This window comes from Aphelocoma coerulescens, chromosome 5 (genome assembly GCF_041296385.1).
Source record: "Aphelocoma coerulescens isolate FSJ_1873_10779 chromosome 5, UR_Acoe_1.0, whole genome shotgun sequence".
NCBI classification, from domain to species: domain Eukaryota; kingdom Metazoa; phylum Chordata; class Aves; order Passeriformes; family Corvidae; genus Aphelocoma; species Aphelocoma coerulescens.
Genome location: NC_091019.1, coordinates 47,140,537 through 47,165,078, shown reverse-complemented (window position 1 = coordinate 47,165,078; position 24,542 = coordinate 47,140,537). Strand labels below are relative to the sequence as shown.

The 24,542-nt window shown below is 40.0% G+C and overlaps 1 protein-coding gene across 1 annotated transcript in view; it reads left to right on the top strand.

Moving 5' to 3' along the window:
• CEP128 (centrosomal protein 128) overlaps positions 1–8,668 on the top strand; it is a 112,761-nt gene extending 104,093 nt beyond the window's left edge. The window contains 2 exon segments of the mRNA XM_069018015.1: positions 155–263; positions 4,288–8,668. Of these exon segments, the coding sequence (XP_068874116.1) occupies positions 155–263; positions 4,288–4,394 (216 nt within the window). The 3' untranslated portion in view covers positions 4,395–8,668.
• Positions 8,669–24,542: the final 15,874 nt, after the last annotated feature.

The window sequence follows — 24,542 nt, the reverse complement described above, 5'->3', positions numbered from 1 at the left end:
TGCAATACTGAGAATTCAGAGAATTCAAATCAGTCGTTTCCACCATGTGTGAAATCACAGCATGTGCCTATATGTGTGCTACTGTATGCTTTTTGTTAAAATTTACAGCTGCTTGGTAGTAACAGATAAAATTATTTTTATTTGGCTCCTGTAGGATGTGAAAAGGGATGCTGAAATTTCTGATATAGAAGCGGCTGCTCACTCTTCTAGTTGGCGAACTCAAACCAGCTTTCTGTGCAGCTCACTGCTCTCCAATTCAGGTTGTAAGTATTATATCACAGAAAAAATCTACAGGTAACATACTCTTTTCTTCTAAAAAATTTTTCTACTTGAAAGAGTTTTCTACTCTTCAGAAAAGAAGTGCTAGAACCATCTTAAGTATCCTTCTGTGTGTTAATTTGAGATACTGGATGGATGTCTTTGCCTAGGAAGTACTTCATTACATCCCATGGATAGTTGTTTGGGTTTTTTTGACTGAGACATACAATATATTCTATTTGTCACCCAAACCTATGCCAGAGAAAAGGGCTGCCCTTGAGTTCTGAATCTCTGCATAATGAGTCATACCTGTGTAAGCTGTGTATCTTCTGAGGGACCAGAAAGATGTAGCATTTCCGCAGTGAAAGTTGAATTCGCTAATTCTACTTCAATTGTGTTTTTTTAGCTGGTTTCTCTACCCCCTTGTGTGTATACAACTTGTGTTGTTCATGCAAAGTCATGGGATCTCTGATACAGCTGGGAAATGCTCCATAAAACATAGGACGTATTAGTTCTTATCAGGTACATAAGCACATCTTTTCATGAGTGTCAAAAAGGTTTTTAAGGGTTTTTTTTTGAGCACATCAGTACATGGATACTAAAATACTTTTCTTCAGAAGGGTATCATCTTCCGTTTCTTTTCAACATAACCAGTTTGTGTACTGGGAACCTATTCAGAAAGTTGCATTCTATTGTAATGGTAAGTCCTATTTCAGGCTTCATTACACTTTGAAAGCATTGCATCTTAGAATGAGTGCTGTGGTACATTACTGCTCACCAGTAAGTCCTGAGCTGATCTGATGAGGTTAAAGATAATTCGTTTCTCTTCCTTTCAGAATCTGGTTGTGGTTAATATCTTTTTGCAGAGCATACTGAATAACAATAGTAGGAATAAAGCACAGGTGCAAATATCTCCATATCATCTATACTTTAGGAACACTTTACCTTGACTCACAGTTGATTTTTCCATTTTCCCAAACCTCATCCCTGTCAAAGTCTTGCAAATCGAAGTACAGCTGAGCCTGTTATGGGTGTAGAAAAGAAGTAACCCATGCCTTACAGCACGCTCAGATAGATGGCCTCCAGCAGTCCCTTCCAATCTCAAGAATTCCAAAAGTGATTCACTGCAAAAATTTACTGAAACTTAAAAAGGCAGCATAAATATTCCTAAAATATTACAATGTCTTTACACTGCTTAACCCAAATTAAACAAGCTATGACTTGGTTACTTTAATACTTTTTAATAAATTTTAGGCAGTTTTAAGAGAAATAGGATCCATGTGATCTGAATACCAATCTGATGAAACAGTTCTGCATATTTATTCTCTGATTCAACTGTTTTTTACCAGCACTAAGTACTAAACTTTCTGGAGACAAAAAAATAAGTGATTAACAAAAGACAGTAGTGATTCAGTTCACTACTTAGTGCTTATGGACTAAGATATGTGGATTACTCCATAGCCTTTGGTTTGTGACTGATTGTCACTTTATGCTGAAACTGATTTCCACCAGTTAAATGTGTATTTTGAAGTTGTTGATATAGTTCTTGAGGACAGTGAAAATTCTGCAGTGGTATTAGCATTAAGGAGATTTTCCAGTGAGTGGTAAATGAAAAGTCAGCTACTTCAGTCATGATAGTCACATAAACACCATGAACTTTTAATTTCAGTAATGATATTAATTAATTATCATTTGAGACTTTGACAGAGAAGTATAATTTGACATCTTAGCTCCCAAACCTACTGTATCTTTTAATAAATCTTCCTGTACATGTTGTCATCTGTTTTCTGTGATTAATTGTCTCCTTACTTCTTCAGAAATAGAAGAATGGATTTTTTTTTCTTTCATTTACCTTTTGGAGCCGTTTGCAAGCCTTTGTGATTTATGTTTCTCCATTCCATCTCTCTTCAATTCATGAAACCTTACAGACTATTATAGAGTCAATAACTAGTACTAGAATCTTCCTTCCCAGCGTGGGTCTCCTATGACTTCTAGAGAGCACCAGGAAGGAGAGCAGACTCATTTGATATAATTTAACTTATCTGTGAGGGTGATTGTGGGATTTCAGTTAAAATGGGTTGAAGAAAGAAGGACAAATAGTATTGGAAAATAGATAAGGGAACAAAATCTGTTTTCGTATATATATTTGCTAAAAAGTTGCCAATGCAGCAAGCAGTTAAAAGGAAAGTAATTAACAGCAACATTCTGTTTTGTTACTGGTATAATTTCTGCAATTATAACAGCTTTTCCATTACAAACATATTTTAAAATATGTTGAGGGAATGTGCTTTTATTTCTATACCCATTTTCTTAGAAATGAAGATGTTTAAATGAGAAAATAATTTATTCAAGGAAACATTTACTAGACGTGGTTTGCAGTCTATATTATTATCAGACCAAAACGGTTGGTCCAAAAAGTCACTACTAGTTGTTACGTAAAGAATAATCCTCAGAAACTGTTTTTAATGGCCACTGTATTTTCCTGAATTTTTGAGTACAAAAGTCCCTAGAGTTACACGTGCTTTGCATTAACTTTGTGAATTGAGTCCTGCCTTTCTCTTTGCACATTTCATCACTTCGAGATTTTAACCTGGATGGCTTCCCAGAAACCATATGTCTTAGAGGCTTTCTATTGTTGTTGGGAATTTATGTGCCAGGGCTTCATAAGCTGTGATAGACAACACTCTTGTGTCAGCATGGTATGTAGTATGACTGATAGCACAGCTGAATAAAACCAAGTTGTCCAGAATGTAGGCTTTATTGTCATAACAATTAACTCTTGCACTGTATTGCTGATGCCTGTCTTTATCCCTCTATGTACAGTTTTTCATAACTTCATAAGACTCTTTGTGTTGGCATTTGTAAATAATGTAATGTACTTAAAAGTAAAAAGACATTGCAACATCACTATGCCATGGGACAGCCTTCTAGAACAAAAACTGGGGCTGATTAAGCATAAGAACCTGGAATGGCAGGTTCTAAACTTGACATCATCACTTAGGAAAATGCAAATTGAATTAGCTAAGGAATGCACTTTCTTTACGATTTTTTGCCTTACTCTGAATACTGTCCACAGGAGGTGCCACTGACATAGCATACAGTAGCAGAGCTTTGGACCTGTTCTGAAAACTTAGAACTCACTGTTACACCAACGTCCCAAACACAGTGATTTCATTCTTCTGAAAGTGAAAACTCTCCTCACCAAACTGAATTCTTGCTTCTTATTAAATAACTTTTGGTTATGTTCTGCTACAATTTTACTGGCTCGTTAAAAATTGCACTCTGGATATTCAGTAGGACCACTTTTCTTACATCTTTATGATACAAGGAAGGCCATTAGGATAAAGAGATGTTGTATAAGCTGGTAGCCACTTTCCTTCCCTTAATGTCTGCCTTTTGCTAAATGTTTGGGTATTTTGACTTTTTTTTTCTTCAGCATTTTATCATAAGATGTTTTGTCAAATCATATTGTCTGGATTTTGATGCAATATAATGTATTTGGAAATATGCACTATATATGTACCCTGCTGTGAAGGTATATACACAGTATGACATCGTATGAACACCTGTTCAGTGTTATTTGGTGGGTTTAGTCCATGCTGTTGGTAAAGATATTCCTTCACAAAATTTTTGAGAGTTTGTCTTATTTTATTTAAACAAAAATTCTCAAAAAATAAATGGAAAATATGTCTTAGTGAAATTTTTTGTAAATGCAGTCTACATTTCTTGTGTGTAGGAAAGCTCTTGGCTATGCCTGTGTTATATAGAGTATAAAAATCTATTTCTCTAGAAAAATAAGTTAGTTTCTCAATTCACAGCCTTACAAATATTGAATATTTATGAACATCATATTACTTGCTGAATAACTTATCATATAATGAAATACATGTTTTAAATAAACATTAATGGTCAGTCAAACAAATCAGAGAATCACAGGTTCAAAAAGGCCTCTAAGATTGTTGAGTCTAACTGACTTCATGTCTGTCTCTGAAGATACTTAATTAGTTTTTTTGTGTGACTTCTTTCTAGCACTTATGAAAGGGATGGTTCCTTTGGATACAAGTGCCACCAAGGAAGATTCTACTAGTGTTGCTGTTAGTGAAATGAAGCTGCAAGCAGAAGGAGGAAAGCAGTAGAATATTTTACAAAACCACACCAGTTTTCTCTGTGGTAAATTCCATTCCACTCTTTTTTTTGGTTTTGAACAGTAGTAATTCCATCTGCTATAGGAGTGATGCACCCTTAATGATTCAGCAATTGCCAAACACTCAAATGAAAGAGCACCAAGAGTGATTCTGATGAACTCTTATGATAATTAAGGGGACTTGTACACCAAAGGCTTTCTGGGATTTGCTATTCTCTTGTATTTGTTTCTGCAGTCCTCCTAGACTAAATTTATTGTATTCCTGAAATACTGTGAAGTGAAATACCTGTGACATTAATCTTTGCTATGAGCTTATTTACCCCTATACAGGAGTTGTTCTGACACTTGTTTTTTTATTACATTTAGCAACATTATTAATAATGCAAAAATATTCAGAAATTGCCTATTATTATGAGAGTCATTATACAGTGCTGTACAGACACATTTTTGATTATAGGTCCTTCAGTTTGAAAAAATCATTTAAGAAAGAAGTGATAAACAAAACAAAATTTTCTCAAAGCTAGTGAAAATTCATAACTTGGTTTCAGGTTCAGGATATATGTGTTATAAGAATTATTCTTTTCGTCAGAACAGTTTTATCAGATGGCCTTGGTAAGGCACTTTAAAGAATCTGAATCACCCATCTGCATCAAGAGTGTTGAAAGGCACTTCTATGTGGCTATGAGAATCTTAATAGCAGGGTTTCGTGTTCATTTATTTATTCTGTTTTGTTCTCTGTTAGAGAAGATGTGTCATATTGATTGTAAAATACTATGGAAATACAATATTGCACATTTGTATTTGTTCAGATATTTTTATTCTAAACAAATTAGACACAGTTTTGCATTACAGTGGTCTCAAAGAGCAAATCATAGAAGAATTTTCTGCTGTCTAAAGAAATGCAAGTGTTCCTGATAGTTCTTGTTTTATTCTCCCTTCAGCTACTTCTGGCTGGATCACTGCTAGTGTGCCTTAAAAGATTTGCCAAAGCTATCAGAGTACTGTAGCAACATTAACACCATTCAAACCATTTTGTTTTGCAGACTTCTATCATATTTAGGAAGCCTATTTCTTGTCTGAAACACTGTCATTTTTTAGCACTGTAGGTGTCTCAGGCATAATTCACAGGTCACAAAGTGCCATCTCAAAAGAGGATTTTTAAAAATTTTTTTTCCCTACTCTGATGAAGTGTTCTGTTTTTCCTGTGGGTGCTCTGGACAGTGCTCTTCCTTGACAATCACCTTGTATTCAACCTGTTTCAAACAGAAAAACATGCTGAGAACATCAAAATCAGACACAGAAATGAGAAAAATATTTGAGTTTATTCTCCATTCATTTTTCCATGAACTTAAATTGCTTAAAATTAAAAAAAAAATCTGATTCGTTTAAAAAGTTTTCTTTACCTTTTGTTGTGTATTATGCTGTGCATGGTAGTGCTGGCACTGGCTTTTTGCAGACTTCTGGCACATCTGCTCATTCAGAGGGTCAGGAAAACAAAACAGGCACATCCATCTGTTCTGATCTCAACAGCCATGACAGGGACAAGAAAAAAATCAACAAATAAACTTCTGCTCTCTACAAAGAGTGTGGATGTCATGAAACAGTGTTTAGCTCAAGCCACAGTTACTATAAACTAAACTTACTTTAAGCAGATCCAACATTTGTAATTTGTTTTTTTTATTAGATCAAGAGCAGAGCTGGAAATAACGGCATTTAAAATATTTTAACTGGTTTGGTCTGCTGAAACATTAAAAAATTGCAAAATGAAATGTCCCCAGCTTGCAGACTTTATGGTACCTACAAATTATGGCCAAAACATAGAAAGGTCACTTTAAAATAAATTATGAAACAGTAAACTTGTGCTCTTAAAACACCTTATGTGGTAACAAGGTCTGGTGCATTGATTGCTGATGGATAAATGTGTACCTTACCTGTTGTACCGAAGTTTAGATATTTTTTTGACATAAACGTGCCTGTTGGTGAATGAATGGGTCTTTAAGAGACTGAGCTGAGAAGTAATACCAGAAATGTAATGTCCTCTCTTTTTGCTAAGGAATTTGTAAAAAACTTACCATTTTATGTATTTATACATTTTTTCCTGACTTGTAACTTAGAAATCTGAAATATGTATTCCTAAAATAGGATCACTACTGCTTTATATTGTTAGAAAACTAAGGATAAGCAGTCCGATCTCCCTCACTATTACATCAAGTATTGGATCTCTTTTTGTACTATACAGGACAGAAATTTCTACTGGGTGAAAAATTCTGGCTTTAAGACTTTTAAGTATGTTCAGTGCTTAGTATATTTGCCTTTGCCCATGTGACTGGCTTTTCAACAGTTTTATATCCTTTTATAAAATTTTCTAAAAGGGCTGGAAGAACAGAAGAGACATCAAACCACACAAAAAAAAAAAAAAAAAGGAAAGAAAAAAAAATATTTTTACTGAGTAGACTTATGGACTCCAAAGCCAGGAAATTCTTTCTTAAATTTACCCTCTTGGCCTGGCAGTCTAGATAGCATGTAATATTTGTCTCTCTTCCACCTTTGATAGAGGTTCATATTACAAAGTGAATTTTGTTTCCTCTTTACTGAAGGCAAAAGTTCCGTTCATGACATTATGTGAAATTGTCCCTTTGTGGTTTAAGAAATAATATTTTTTCCATATTGGTCTGAAATAATACTCTTCTGCACAGTTTCAGTTTTTAAAGTAGAAAAGCAGATAATTTTTAAATAAAACCTTTTGTATATTGCACATCTTATAAATTGCTGTCCCTTCTGGTAGCCAGAATTTTTTATACTTTAACCCTTTAATGACCTGTTACTCAATTCTTGCCCAAAGTAGTGGTTTTCAATAATCAAAAATGTGGTATTGCACACACTAAAAAATGATGGTTTATTTCTTTGTTCTGTTTAGCATTTGGAAAATCAGGCAAACTTTTATGTATGTACTAAGTACATACAGATTTTATAAGCGAGTATCAGGCATTCTTTTAATGCTGTACTGAAATACAGTGCTTCAATACTGTGCTTTCAAAAATGCATTGGCCCTCTGTTTTAGCATCAAATAGTTGTCACATGAATAAGCTATAAATTTTATGCCCTTCAGTTCCTTAACATTTTACAGCAGACTTGAGACTACTTAATTACTTTTGAGATTATATTTACTAAATAGCCCAAATTATTTATTTTTATTGTGTAATTATGTCATCCTAACAAGAAATGTCAAAATAAAAATAAAAAATAAAATTTTACAGTGCTAAACAAAGCTATTTTCTTTACATTTACTTCTCAAATGTTTGTTGGAAGCCAGTCTTCCGTGATGGTGAAAGTACTCATTGGATATTCAAAGCTCAGCCACATTTTTACTAACTATTACAGCAAAGTAAATAAAGAAAATATATGAAAAACCCATCCAACAAAGAAACTACTATTCTAAAATCCATTTCTGAGCTAAGGAATCTACATATCAGTTCATCTCTGGCTTGCAAGGCATGGTCTCTGTGCTGTGTAGCACTGAATGGGTTTTCATGAATGAAAATGCCAGTATTACCCTGAAAGGAAATCAGTAGGCATTTTTGTAACGCTGATATAATTTTTATGGCTAGAAATGAGAAGTTTGCAACCTGGATGCGTTCTCATATCTATAACGTGCAGAAAAATTGATGCATAAATTTTTGTGGCACTGCTTGTTACAGTCAAATTTTACTGTACCTATGTTAAACTCCTTGTGTCTGCAGTATGTTCGTAACAAATTTATTTCTCTCTAAGCCCTTGTCACCCCACAGAAGTAATTGATACTGAAACTAATGTGAGCTGCAGGTCAATATCTGATGATACAGCCTTGTCAAAAATGGATGTGCAGGAGGACATCACCCAAATTCCTGTGGTTTTGATCTAATTGTAGAATTTAGAAGCAGCAGTAGAAGGGATGGAAAGCAATTCTTGATTAAATTATAATTTCAGAACACTTTTATTCTTGATGCCTTAGCTTAAAAACCACCTTAGAGCTAGTATTTACATCTGAATAAAAGTGATCCCTAAATAAAATTCCATCTTGGATAATTTTTTTTTTTTTTACATGCCTAAGTACTTTCTACTCTAGCTCAACTCAACTCTTTACTGTAGGCATGTTTAGACTTCTGTGAATATGAATTTATTTGCTTTTCTATGTAAATAACTAAATTAGATTTTAAATCTGAAGAATATTTTAGTGCTCTATACAGGAGTACAAAAGAGCAGAATCTGATAACCAAGTCCTCCAAAACTCTGCAATGCTTCTGGGAATGTTGACAACAAAAATGAAGGAGATTGCTGTGGTTAAAATCCAGCAACATCCAACATTTATCATTTGTGCTAACGACAACAGCTCTCCTGTTTCTAAAGCTGAAGTTGCACATCTGTCATTTCTCTGGCTGAATAATTAGATTTTTTATTCTCTTCCCCTAATAATGACAAAATTTGTAGTGTGAAAATATGCGGTGATGATATTTTTAAATTTCTAGTCATTTTATTTAGGAATCTTCCGGGTGCTATTTGGAACTAAATATTTTTGGAACATAGTTATTAACATGTTAAATTATTACATTTAAAAATATGAACTGCACTCTTTTAGAATAATTTTGCTATCTTTTTTTAGGGACATGGCTCCTTGATATGTGTTTTGTTTAAGTACAACAGTTGTTCTTGAGTTATCTGTTATTTTCATCTGTTTTCAGACCAGAGTTGTTTTGATCTTAAACTGATTTTCTCATCTGCCATCTAGAGTGCACTAGTATGTCAGAAGACATACCATCATTTCTTCACGTACTCTACGTCAATAATTTTGGTAGTTGATATTCCCATGGAATCACATTAGTGTTGAAGGCAGTTGTTTCTTATAAGCTCTTTTCATATGAATTCTGACACTCTTACTTGTTTACTAAAATAAAAGCTGCTTAGTAAATGGACTAACATGAGGTCAGGTGCTGTCTAATTTTAAAGATTATTCCACAGGCCAAAGTATATGTCTCTTACTACATTTGTCTAGATTTTCTGATTGCCAGCATTGAATTTACTAACAGTTTGTAGAAGGAAATGGTAAAGGACAGACTTTGCTGCAAGAACCCTTAAATATTTTTGATTCAAGGCAAAAAATGAGACTACACTTAATTTAGGACATCTGTCTAAGTGCTTAGTCTAGAACCTAAAATACTCATATTACAAAGTATATTTCTTCAGTGTGTTAATATCAAATCACCTTCATGATTAACAGTTGCTGACACCTAAAATATTTTTGAAAAGGGATACTAAAATTTGCTAAAGATGATCAAAAGGATTTCTGTGTCACTCACATTGTTAAACAAGCATGGAACTGGGAAGCAGCCCAATTTATGTTTCTGGCATGAGGCTCTTCACAGAAACCACCAGTGACACAGTTTTGTATGTGGAAAACGATGAAGATGACCTGTGTTCTGCTGCTGGCCAAGAGAACAGTTTGCATTTGTGGCTGTTTGGTGTATGGAGTGCAACACGTGCACCATTTTTATTGAGGCTTTCACTGCCGGGTGCAGCACTGACCGCACCATTTCATTCAAACAGCTGCAGCCATGAAGATATCATGTAGCTGGCAGAACTTTTGTTACATGTTTTGACTAACAGAATGTCAACAAGTCCATCAGAAACCTTGGAGCTGTTTGTTTTGTCTTCTCTGGAGCAGTCTCCAGTGCAGTCATAAAGCTAGAAAATGCAGAAACATTTGTTCAGCATGAGCTACATCAGCAGGGAGGCTCACTAGCCATGGAATGTGAATCCATTAGTATGTTGTCCATTGATCGATTAGAGGTCTATAAATTAACAAAAAACTAATCTACAAAGTTTTAAAACGTGAGACAAATTATTCTTATTTGATAGTCAAAAAAATCTCTGAAAATGGAAAAATGAAGTATCAAAGTCAAGAAACACTTCATTTTTCCAGAATGCGAGTAATTTGTTAAATTTCACTAGAGTGACAGACTAAAATGAAGCTCCTGAATATGTTAATCAACAGACATCAGTCCCACTTTGTGGCATCTCTTAATGTGTGAAACTTGCTCACTTTGATTTAGACTTAACTATGTTCCATACTTAGGGAAGGTCTGTTATGTGTGTTGTGCACTGAATAGCAAAGTTGAAATCCACCAGAGGCAGCTGATGTGCTACAGATGGAATGCTGGCTCTTGCAGTGTATTTTAACAAATAGCTCTAATGTTCAAATTTCTGTTGTGGTATTACATTGCCAGAAGAAAGCAAAAAATAGAAAAATATTTAGACTGTAGGTAAGAGTGTCAATACAATAACAGTGTATTACTGAGGTTTTGAAGGTGTATCACTTTTGAGGCTGACATTTTGTCCTGGGTTGAGGTGTATTCTATTACCATCCTCATGAGCTGTTGAAATCAGGTGGGGCAGTGTCTTCCTTGCCTCCTCCCCCCAGACTATCTTTCTGTTAATGGCCCATCATTGTCCTGCTGCATGACTCAGAGATAACTCCCTCCGGACTATCTTCTGTTAACGAGCCTAATCAACACCTGGCGTCATGACTCATTACCCCATTGTGAGATGCTCCACCCAGAGGGAGGAACCAAGCATCCCATCATGGATATAACTGGGACTCTGAGCATCAAAGGGACTCCACTGGATTTCCAGAGGACAGGAGCTACACAGCCACCGCTGGATTTTCTGAGGAAGAGCAGACCCCTTCTACTACAGGATCACCACTTCAGAGGATTGCAGCCACCATTCCACCAGACTGCTACCACTACCCTGCCTAATAGGGACTCAGGTTGTATCTTGACTCTGTCAGTATTTTCTTTTACTTTCTTTTCCTTTACTTTAATTTTCCATTAAATTGTTATTCTGACTTGGTGCCTCTCACTGGTTTGTTTTCAAACTAGCACATAATTTGGCGCCCAATGTGGGGCCTGCTCTGAGAGAAAGTCAGAATTACAATCTTGTATTAACAGAAACCTATTCACCATGGTGCTCAGCTTGTCTGCATGGGTTCTGTATCTTGCTCTCTATATTTTTCCTCACATGGGGAACTACCTGCCTGTTGTGTTACTCCTGTTAAAACCAGGGACTGGTATGAGAATTGCTTTATTGGTTTATTATGTCTATAGCATAATAACCTGCGAGGCAATGAATACCATTCGGAATATACACTCAGTTTTGTTTGGCTTTCCTAGTCTGGGCTCCTCTGTCTGGGATCTCTTCAACAATCGCACCCAGCCCCTGGTGGGAGGAGTAGAGAGTGGTTTCTTCCAGCCTTTCAGGCCAGGCACAGCAGTTTTTGAAAATATTGAGTTCCCTCTGGATGTTAAGGATGGTATAATCTTCTTGTCAGTTCTATTCTCTTTTTTCTCCATGGCCTGCATTGTGTACACCATGCTTAGAAACAGAACGCTACTTAGTGTGGTGCAACGTCTGCTTGAGGAGGAGGTAAAAAGGAGCAAAGCAGCAAATACCATGTCTACACAGACTGCCACACAGAAAGGAACCAAAAGCAAAGCAACCGCACCCATCTCTACGCAGACTGTCACAAAGGAGAAAGGAAGCAAAAGCAAAGCAACCGTATCCATCTCTACGCAGACTGACACAGAGGAGAAAGAAACCAAACGCAAAGCAACCGCATCCATCTCTACGCAGACTGTCACAGAGGAGAAAGAAACCAAATGCAAAGCAACAGCGTCCATCTCTACGCAGACTGACACAGAGGAGAAAGAAACCAAATGCAAAGCAACAGCGTCCATCTCTACACAGACTATCACAGAGGAGAAAGGAACCAAATACAAAACAACAGCGTCCATGACTACGCAGACTGACTCAGAGGAGAAAGGAACCAAAAGCACTGTCAGCGTCCCCATGCAAGCCACCACTGAACCAGAACAGCCCAAACCGATTGCAGTTGCCCCCGTGCAGAAGAAGAAATCAAAAAGCAAGTCAGTCCGCATAGTGACTGATGAGGATGCAGCAGGACCTTCACATCCAGCAGAAGAGGCAGAGCCAGAGATCATCACTCGGTCACTATCCCTGGGTGAGCTGCGTGACCTGCGGAGGGAATTCACACGCCAGACAAACGAGTCCATCCTGACCTGGCTGCTCCGCATTTGGGATGCTGCAGCCAATGACACCATTCTGGACGGAAGTGAGGCCAGGCAGCTGGGATCTCTGTCCCGGGATGTGGTCATTGACCAGGGGATCGGGAGAACCCAAGAAACTCTCAGCCTCTGGCGGCGACTGCTTACAAGTGTCAGGGACAGGTACCTTTGTAAAGAAGACCTCCAGGTGCACCAAGGGAAATGGAGCACAATGGAACAAGGTATCCGGTGCCTGAGGGAATTGGCTGTGCTGGAGATCATTTTCTCAGAAGACGAGAGATTTCCTAAGAGCCCAGATGGTGTCCAGTGCACGTCACAGATGTGGTTGAGGTTCGCACGCCTTGGACCAGAGATATACTCCCGTTACCTGGCAACGCTGCAATGGAGGGAAGGCGAGGACAGGGTGGGCGTCTTGGTGAACAAACTGAGGATTTACGAGGACACCGTCACAGCCCCGTTTCGCACCCATGTCTCATCCGTGGAAACAAGTCTTTTGGCTGAGCAAGTCCGGAGTTTGATTGAAGAAGGCCATCAGAAATTGAAAAAGGAACTTAAGGAAGAGATTTACCAGATCTCGCCAGAACCAACAAGAGTCTCTGCCATTAGGAGCCGGCGTCCCCCAACCAGGGAGAGAGGATACACCCCACGAGGTAATCTCTGGTTTTTCCTTCAGGAACATGGAGAAGACATGAGTAAGTGGCATGGAAAACCCACCTCCTCCTTAGCAGCCAGGGTACGTGAACTAAAAAGAGGGACAACTACCACAAGAAGCGCATCTAGAGTCAACATTGCTCCGGTCTCTCACACACAGAACTCCAGACGATACCAGAATGATAGTATGACTGATCCTCTTGAAGGGACCTCAGGAACATATTCACCGGAAGGGAGCAACATGCACCAGAACCAGGAATAGAGGGGCCCTGCCTCTAGCCAGGTAGAGGAAAGGGATAATCGGGTCTTTTGGACTGTGTGGGTCCGATGGCCTGGCACAGCTGACCCACAAAAATACACGGCTTTGGTTGACACAGGTGCTCAATGTACTCTGATGCCATCAAGGTATGTGGGGGCAGAACCCATTTCCATTTGTGGGGTGACAGGAGGATCCCAGCAGCTGACTGTACTGGAAGCTGAAGTGAGTTTAACTGGGAACGAGTGGCAGAAACACCCCATCGTGACTGGCCCGGAGGCCCCGTGCATTCTCGGCATAGACTATCTCAGAAATGGATATTTCAAGGACCCAAAAGGACATCGTTGGGCTTTTGGGATAGCTGCTGTGGAGACAGAAGATATCAGACAACTGAGTACATTGCCTGGCCTCTCAGATGACCCATCTGCCGTGGGACTGCTAAGAGTTGAAGAACAACAGGTACCAATTGCCACAGCAACAGTACACCGTCGGCAATACCGCACAGACAGAGACTCTGTGGTTCCCGTCCATGAGATGATTCGTAAACTGGAGAGCCAAGGGGTGGTCAGCAAGGCCCATTCACCTTTCAACAGCCCTATATGGCCAGTGCGTAAGTCCAACGGAGAATGGAGACTGACGGTGGATTACCGTGGCCTGAATGAAGTCACACCACCGTTGAGTGCTGCTGTGCCGGATATGTTGGAACTTCAGTACGAGCTGGAGTCCAAAGCAGCGAAGTGGTACTCCACTATTGACATTGCCAATGCCTTCTTCTCCATTCCTTTGGCAGCAGAATGCAGGCCCCAGTTTGCTTTCACTTGGAGGGGTGTGCAATACACCTGGAACCGACTGCCCCAGGGGTGGAAGCACAGTCCCACCATTTGCCATGGACTGATCCAGACTGCACTGGAAAAGGGTGAGGCCCCAGAACATCTGCAATACATCGACGACATCATCATGTGGGGAAACACAGCAAAGGAAGTATTTGAGAAAGGAGAGAAAATCATCCAGATTCTCCTGGAAGCTGGCTTTGCCATCAAAAGGAGCAAAGTCAAGGGACCTGCCCAAGAGATCCAGTTCCTGGGAGTAAAGTGGCAAGATGGACGACGTCAGATTCCCACCGAGGTCGTCAACAAGATCACTGCGATGTCTCCACCGACCAGCAAGAAGGAAACACAAGCTTTCCTAGGCGCCATAGGTTTTTGGAGAATGCACATTCCTGAGTACAGCCAGATCGTGAGCCCTCTCTACCTGGTTACCCGCAAGAAGAACGATTTCCACTGGGGCCCCGAACAGCAGCAAGCCTTCACCCAGATCAAACAGGAAATCGCTCATGCGGTAGCCCTTGGCCCAGTCAGGACAGGACCAGAGGTGAAGAATGTGCTCTACTCTGCAGCCGGGAGCCATGGTCTGTCCTGGAGCCTCTGGCAGAAGGTGCCTGGTGAGACTCGTGGCCGACCACTGGGATTCTGGAGCCGAAGCTACAGAGGATCTGAAGCTAACTACACTCCCACAGAGAAGGAAATCTTGGCCGCCTATGAAGGAGTCCAAGCTGCCTCGGAGGTAATCGGCACAGAGGCACAACTCCTCCTGGCACCCCGACTACCAGTGCTGGGGTGGATGTTCAAGGGAAAGGTTCCTTCCACGCATCACGCCACTGACACCACATGGAGCAAATGGATTGCTCTCATCACACAGCGTGCCCGTATTGGAAACCCGAATCGCCCTGGGATTCTGGAAATTATAACAAACTGGCCTGAAGGTGAGACGTTTGGATTATCTTCTGAAGAAGAGGAAGAGCAAGTGACTCGTGCTGAGGAAGCCCCACCATATAATGAGCTACCGGAGACTGAAAGACGTTATGCCCTCTTCACTGATGGTTCCTGCCGAATTGTAGGCACTAACAGGAAGTGGAAAGCTGCAGTATGGAGCCCCACACGGCAAGTTGCACAAGCTACCGAGGGACAAGGTGGATCGAGTCAGGTTGCAGAGCTTAAAGCCGTCCAGCTGGCTTTGGATATTGCTGAACGAGAGAAGTGGCCGAGGCTCTATCTCTACACCGACTCGTGGATGGTAGCTAATGCTCTGTGGGGATGGCTGGTTCGCTGGAGAAAAGCCAACTGGCAGCGCAGAGGGAAACCCATCTGGGCCGCTGAGATTTGGCAGGACATCGCTGCCCGAGTAGAGAAGCTGGCCGTGAAGGTTCGACACGTGGATGCGCACGTACCCAAGAGTCGGGCTAATGAAGAACATCGCAACAATGAGCAGGTGGACCGAGCTGCCAAGGTGAAAGTATCACAGGTGGATCTGGACTGGCAGCACAAGGGAGAATTATTCCTAGCTCGTTGGGCCCATGATGCCTCTGGTCATCAGGGGAGAGATGCAACATACCAATGGGCCCGTGACCGAGGGGTGGACCTTACCATGGACAGCATTTCACAGGTCATCCACAGTTGTGAGACCTGTGCTGCAATCAAACAGGCCAAGCGGGTGAAGCCTCTGTGGTATGGTGGACGATGGTCAAAGTACAGGTATGGGGAAGCCTGGCAAGTTGATTACATCACCCTTCCCCAAACTCGCCAAGGCAAGCGCTACGTGTTGACCATGGTTGAAGCAACCACTGGATGGCTGGAGACCTACCCTGTGCCTCATGCTACAGCCCGGAACACCATCTTGGGCCTGGAAAAGCAAGTCCTGTGGAGACATGGCACCCCGGACAGGATCGAGTCAGACAACGGGACTCATTTTAAGAACAGCCTCATCAACACCTGGGCCAGAGAACACGGTATCGAATGGATATATCATATTCCTTATCATGCACCAGCTGCCGGAAAAGTTGAACGCTGCAATGGACTACTTAAAACCACCCTAAAGGCACTTGGTGGGGGGACCTTCAAAAATTGGGAAGTGAACTTAGCGAAGGCTACCTGGATGGTCAATACCCGAGGGTCCATCAATCGAGCTGGTCCTGCCGAGTCTGAACCCTTGCACACAGTGGATGGAGATGGAGTCCCTGTGGTACACCTGAGAGGTATTTTAGGAAAGACTGTTTGGATTAATCCCACCTCAGGCAAAGGCAAACCCATCCGTGGGATTGTCTTTGCTCAAGGACCTGGTTGCACTTGGTGGGTAATGCAAAAAGATGGGGAAACCCGTTGTGTACCACAGGGAGACCTAATCTTAGGTGAGAACGGTGTGTAGGGTTTCATTGTATATATATATATATGTATGTGTGTCTAGAGTTTAAGAAGGTATTGATTTGGGATGATGTAGATGGTAATAGAATAAGGGGTGGATAATGTCCTGGGTTGAGGTGTATTCTATTACCATCCTCATGAGCTGTTGAAATCAGGTGGGGCAGTGTCTTCCTTGCCTCCTCCCCCCAGACTATCTTTCTGTTAATGGCCCATCATTGTCCTGCTGCATGACTCAGAGATAACTCCCTCCGGACTATCTTCTGTTAACGAGCCTAATCAACACCTGGCGTCATGACTCATTACCCCATTGTGAGATGCTCCACCCAGAGGGAGGAACCAAGCATCCCATCATGGATATAACTGGGACTCTGAGCATCAAAGGGACTCCACTGGATTTCCAGAGGACAGGAGCTACACAGCCACCGCTGGATTTTCTGAGGAAGAGCAGACCCCTTCTACTACAGGATCACCACTTCAGAGGATTGCAGCCACCATTCCACCAGACTGCTACCACTACCCTGCCTAATAGGGACTCAGGTTGTATCTTGACTCTGTCAGTATTTTCTTTTACTTTCTTTTCCTTTACTTTAATTTTCCATTAAATTGTTATTCTGACTTGGTGCCTCTCACTGGTTTGTTTTCAAACTAGCACACATTTCTATATGTCCTTATTAGCAAATGCTGATATTCTAATTTTTTTTTCCCTTGGAGAGTATGAGAAGAAAATACATTACTCACTTTTGATTTCTGGAACATGTTTTGCCATTTCAAGCTGCCAGTTTCTATTTAATTTGGGGTTAGCTAAAAAAAACCAACCATCTAATTCTGATACTTCATTACAAGCACTCCTAATTAAGTTAGTTGATACATGAGTCATTTTCCTCCAGATCTTTTGTCTTCATATCATCTGAATGAAATACAGTGTTTTTTTCCAGTTGGTGTCCTAAAACTGGAGCAAAATTATTCTTGTGAACTAGTATTTAGGTTGGGACATTCTAAAACTAAGATTGCCCAGGCATCTCATTCATGTGACACTTAACATATTACATCATATTTCCCAGTCAGCTATTGTCACTGCAGTATAGTATAAACTAACAACAAGGAATCTGCAGAATTTCAACAAGTTATATGGATGCGAAATGTCTCTGTGCTGGGGTGAAGTCAGAAAGGTCTGTTTAATACTTCTAAACCTTATTGTATTGATTAATGTAATAGAAATAAGCATAGTGGAATGAAATTCCTCAACATTGAATTATTTCTTGAGATAAAGTCCTTGAAAGTTGAGCAAGGAATCCAGTTCTTCATACATGTTGAAGTTCATCTTACTGTGGTAACCAGAACTATTGCAGTTTCCTTCAAACTTGATTTCTGAAATGTAAAGGTGTGTTCAGACTTATAATAGCTGTGTAGGCATCAGGTACATCCTGTCCACATAGTTATGTCTCTTCCTTATAGACATTGACGTGTATAAACATGTTCATACACTGTAAAATTTTACTGGTCAAAAAGAAAATTAATCCTTTTCTGCTTGAAAATCCTGACTGCAGTAAAGCTAGCAGAGGCCTTGTCTGTAATATCAGTGCAGTTACAATTTCATGCTGTCTTTTAGAAAAGGGGAGAGAAATACTTTCTTGGTCTATTTTTTCATTGCATTATGGAGGTCTGCAAGTCTACAATATGTGTTGGTCTGATGAGCAACAAATACTTGCTGAAAAATACATGCTCTTATAAAAATAATTTGGTAGCAAACTGCAAAACATTTGGAATAATCTGACACTATGTCATTTTTATATTTTCGATTTTTTCAGAATCTGAGAAATGAATTTTGAGTTCATTTAGGTTCTTTTATTTTTTCAAGAAGACTAAATCTAAGTTAGTTCTATAATAAAAACCATTGTCCTTCTAAATAACATTAATCCAAGCTTATGAAATTTGAAAAATTATGAAACGTTGCAGCTCTTTGTTCCACTTCAGTGTGGTCTACTACAGCTTTTTCAAAATAATGAAGCCATCTCCAAGGAGAGAGATAGTTCATCTGTTAATGTGTATCAATTGTATTTCACACTTGTGACTAAATGTTTTGTTTCCTATCAGTTTTTCAACTGATCTAGTAATTCAATGAGTACCCAAAATGGGAATTTTTTTGTGTGTAGATAGAAGCTAATTATATCTTACATATAAATTGCAGCACTATTGGTTTGTTTTTTTTACAAAAGACTCATGAAATAAAACCCAGTTTTTTGACTATTTTGTTCTATGATATTTTTGTTTCAAGATAGCTTCACAAGGTATTTGCAGTCCACTTTTTCCATTATTCAAGGAGGAAAAAAATCCAACTTGACTATCTTGAGAAGTATGTAATGAATTTTAAAAGGTATAGAATCCTAGAATCACTTAGGTTGGAAGAGACCCTCTAGATCAAGTGCAACCAAACTACTGCTTGACTATTACTTCCTGTAAATCACATGGATGCACATAAAACTAAGTGTACAGGTTGGATTTTCAGAACACCTCGTGCAGGTTTAGCAACAATGCATTGTAGAAGTATAAAAGGAGGAGCTGTTACCATGTTGGTTTGATGTACAAGTCCTTACCAACCTGTGAAGTTTGAGGTATGTGGTTACACACGAGGTGTGACTCATGTCACTCCAGAACACCAATTTTATTGTTGAGTTGCTGCTCTGACTTCAGAATGCCTGTGCCTGATTTGTACCAATATGAAGCCTCATGTCTAAAGCCTAAGTACCAATCAAACTACTAAGTGCTGAGACTTTGTCAAGTGATGGCAGTATGAAGTATATGAAAGCTGTCTTTTGTGCTCTGAGCATGTTGCTGCAAACTGAAAGCTTGGCACAATCTGCAGGTATGTTTAAATTTGGTTAAGGCTCTACGAGGAAAGTTCATATGTTAATTTACGTTAACATTTGTACCTACTTTCTGCAATTAGACTATGTAATGTTAGCCAATGAGGCAGTAACAAAAATATAAAGCTATGTTACACTTTTGCTGACTTGGGACTTACTCCAAGCAATTCCTGAAGGCAGGGTTGCAAGTCTTCATTGCAGCTCAGGAGATAGATAGTACTTTTGAAGGATCAAAGTTGCTAGCTGTACTTGTAATTTAAAGTATAAACTAAAAACTTGTCATTTTTGTAAACTAACATAATAAATTATTTTTCCAAGCAGTGCATACCATCTGTATTCATTTACCTGACGTTGCCAAACTTTTGTAAAGGCCTGTTTTATGTAATTGATCTTTTTTAGTTTTGTGAAATATAGATGTGTGATATGGAATTGTGTTGCCCAAGTTTCTTCTTAACTTGTCTCTAGGAGCAATTGGATTTTTTCTTTTGTTTTCTTTCTTCTACTGTAATATTTCTTTAAAACTAAGATGCTAGTTTCATTGTGAGAATAAGTAGTTTTCTAACAGTGTCCCTGCCCAGCTCCGTGGGGTCCCGCGTGCCCCCACAGCCGCACGGGTGGGTTCAGTGCTACAGTCGGCAGCAGAGAGCTGAGAAGGGCATTTGGGTGCGTTCTGCCAGCAGCATTTACTGCTGCTACACCGCCGAAGGGTGCAGAGGCAAACAGGAACGAGATCCCAAAACTCAGCTTTATCCGGGGGTGGGGAAAAGGCAGCACCAGGGAACGGGGACCAATGGGGAAGCTCCGGGGGAGTGGCGAGGGGTAGAGGCTGGCAGGCAACCCGGGAATCCAAACTGGGGTAGATGAACATAACAGACCAATGCGGCCTGGGAGGAGCCTTCTGGTCACCCTAATGTAAAGTGGTTCTTGTGGCACTAGGGACTTGTCTTACTGAGAACTCTCTGTCCCTTGTAATGTATGTTCACAGGCCACCACAGTTTTCTTCAAAAGTGTGTCTTCAAAATTCATATTTAGGTTAAAGATTTTTTTACCATTAAGGACCCAAAAATCTGGAGTGACAGTGTTTCCAGAGGTGCCCTTAATTAGGACAGGCTGTAGTGCCTATAGTCTCTTACAGAGTGTGAACAAGATTAATCTCATTGAACTTGAGTCTGAACAGAACAGCTGCCTCCATCTAAATGAACGTGCCTTTGTAGTCAACAGGATCGGTGGCATCCTTCGTCTCACCCCAAAGTAAGCAGCTAGGGTTTGATCAAATTGCAGTGAACTGCTCTAACTATATTGTTTAAATCTCCATTTAGTAAAAAGGAGAACCAGACATCTGCCTTAGATGCTTATTTGCTGCATTATAGGTACCATGTCCACCCACAGAGTGGGGTCTATCCATGTGTGCTTTATCTGCGTTCCATGGTAAATTCTTTATTACCTTAAATAAGGGACACCTCTGGAGGCAGTGAAATGGGATGCAGTTAAACAAGAGATTGAGCCGTGACAGTATTCAATGAAACAAAAATCATTGTTGCTGGGAAGTTCCACACAGCTAAATTTCTATGGAAACATTTAATGGAAGACAAAGCCTTGCATTATATTTTAAAATACAAAGTAAACCAAAACCAAAACAACAACAAAAAAAGTATTGCATAATTCCATATAATGAAGTTTTCTTATTCTGGTTTCTCACAACAAGCCAAAATACAGTTTCTTTATATACTGAGAAATCAGTTATTGAAAGCCAGTAATTATTTTACTAATTCCATTCTCCTCAATTACATATTCCCTTGTCTTTTGGAGTTAAGAAATTTTGCATGTATTTTTTGTGATCTGCAGTTGTTTTATAACAAACTTACTTTTCTTTGGACTCTGGTGATAGCAGAGTTATTTCTTTCACACAAGCTTATTCCTCTCTTTCAGCAGCTGTTGCACACTTTCCCCCCCTTCTTAAATCTGCTGTCCCAGAAGCTCTACAACTTTGTTGATGGGCTCAGCCTTGACCCTGATGATTGAGCTCTTGTGATGGCAGGCAAATACCCTACAGGCTTCTTTACAAGTGAAAACAAGTAGTTTGTTCCAATCTCCTTTTGGATACCTTCAGAATGTGATCCTTGGGTAGAATTTCAAAAGCAGCACATACTACTGTCTGGAAAAGGCTGCCTGAAAACTACTGCTGGAAGCATCAGTGGTTCTACAGGAGACAGGATGACTGAAGACAAGTCAATCAACATCTCTGATGCTCTTGGCAATGCACACCACTACAGCTCAAACAACACTTCTCAATGAGTAAGGAAAGTAGGTTGATAAAAAGAGTGGACAAATTGGTTTAATAAGAATTTTAGTTGTAGTCTCAGAAAAATGCATTTGTTGTGACCTCAGATAGAAGCCCCAGCTGGCTCTCAGTAGTGTGGACCTTACCTTATGCTTGTTTTTTAAGCCAGGAACCCATTGAATTACAAAGTGATGGTTCTTCTTGGCCTGACCCTGGGTTCCTCCTGGTACCTCAAATTCAGATAGGAGCTAAACCAGAGTACAAGACTAGGTCTACAAAAGATTCCCCAAAACTGTGAAAAAAGAACAATATACAATGCTGAAAATTACAATTTGGATTTTATCTCAGGAGCTGAGAATTTTGAAATAGTCTTTGAAATAGCTTTTGACAGCAAAGTGCAAGCCACAATCAATTTTGTCAATTTTATAGAGTAATTTTCAATAGTCAGTTTTGTGACTGGCAGTGATATATCTAACACTGAATCTAGCATAGACCTGCAACCAACAACACTGGTAAGAGTGCAGCTTGATTTCCTTACAGTCCCTTAGAAAAAACTATACTATGACTTTACTAAGAGATGGTCCCAAAAATTCTCCCACATATATCCTGCCTAGAAATGCAGTTATTTCTCTTAGTTTATGGTAAACTCTCTTTTGGGGTAGAAATAGAATAAACTCAACTTTTAAGACATCCACTAAATACAGGCATAACAAAGTTTGCTAGCATAATGCAGATTAGGAGAATATATTTTCAGATTTTGTAGCCAGGTTTGTAGTGATTTTTTTGAGTTCCTGAGAGTTGTTCTCTTGACATCACTTCTGTTGATCTTACCCTCAGGGCACATGCAACCTCCCATTTCCCAAATCCTTTTGTCTTGTAGTCCCCATGCATTTGCTTTATTTGTTTGAGACTGATGGGGTCAGGAACCTTTGAAAAAAGGCAGGAAGATGACTTGCCCCAGGGAGTAACTGAATGTGCTTAGGCAGAAAAGTTTTCAATATGTGAGATGGGGGATCTTGGACAGGAAGAACTCAGCATTAGGTGAAAATAGGACATTGCAGAGAGGAGAGTACAGATACACAGCCATACCTGAGCGGTGATGGAAATAATAATTCCTGGGGACCTAGGAGGCACTGTGCATCATTTGCTGCATCTCAGAAAACCATCATGTTGTTGATCTAAGGCCAAGCCTGAAACAAAGGACTCATTTGTGAGCAGGAGAAAATTTTTTTAGAGATACTTTCAATCTTCCTCTGTCTTGCTTAAACATTTGTTAGGACCCACCCCTGAAGCAGGGTAACTGAGATTCTTGTTAGTAGGTTGGAGTGTGTTACAGTGAAATGGCACACACCAGTGTGTGTGTATGTGTGTGTGTGTATATATATATATATGGTTTATTTTGGAACAATTTGGTTGCACTGGAAAGGAGTATGTAGCTGTAATGGTTATTGTCTATAGTAATATAACAACATAAAAGTATAAAGATAGCACGTAAGAAAATGTATAAGGAAAAAAGAAAAGTAGAAAGAAACGACAAGAGTAGACAGTGAGAGGAACCCCTGGATCCACAAACAATACTTGATTGATGAAATTTAAATGTCTGTAGATGGAAGTGATGGTCGCTGTCTTGATCCATTGGAAGTGGGGAGAGCCCATGAAACAAAAAGTTCAATGGGTTCAAAAGTTCAGTACATGCAGGTTCAGGTGGGAACACCCAGGTTCCTGACTTGGTGAGGGAGTTTTACACTGATACAATACTGTAGATTATGCTCCCTTCTCTGGTGGAAGGCCACAGAAATGAGTCTGGGGGCACTTCAGGGGGCTTTGGTAGTTTATGATCCCTTCTAAGACATGATGGCTGCAGAAGCACCTGCATAGTTGAGCCAGTTGGGCCTTATTGGAAGGGATGAACACCTTCAGACTTATGTGTAGATGTCCCAGTGCCTCCCCCAGGGGTGGGGAGAGGGAAATTTTACACCTGAGCCCCATGGGGAGGGGAATTTTACACCTGAGCCCCATGGGGAGGGAGGACATTGGCATGATAAAAAGCATTTTCCCACCTCGAAGGATCTGCTGCTTATCAGCCTTTTCACTCAAATGTGGCTCAAATCCCAGCTTGTTTCTAAACAAAGATTGGTTTGTTGTGATCATCCTCTGTAGGTGGGAGTGCACCCCCTCTGCACCTGGGCTGTTGTTATGCGGATCAGAGGTTTTACCACAGCGCACAAAAACTCTCCTCCTCCCGTTTGGTTGGGGGCTGCAAACCTGGCCTCAGCAAAGCACCTGCTGCTTTTGCAAATGGCCAATTTTTAAAGTCTTTTAACCTTTAACATTTCAGGCTCTCACAATTATAGAAGCCTTCTGCTCAGCAGGACTGTTTGCATGCACCTGTCCATTCATTTTTTTGTTCATGTTCATTCCCTGGCAGCTATTCTAGTCTGTCCCCTAATTCTCCTTCCTGTTTCCTGTTTTTAGCTCCAGCCTCTGTCCTTGGAGGAGACAGCTACTCTGGTCTTCTACCAGAAGGCAGTTAATTAGTCACAAGCTGACTAGAGATTTTTCTTCTTGATATCACGTCCTTACTTAACAGGCACATAATCGCTCAGTAAGGAAGCTTCTTGCTAGTCCAGGGCAAATTATGTGTTCCAGCTCCTTTGGGGTCTTGCCAGTTAGACTCACGAAGGAAACCTTTCTTACTCATTTCCAGCTATTCCACATGTTCCATTACTGCCAAGTTGAAGTATCTTGATGCTATGGCTGCAGCTGTCACTGGC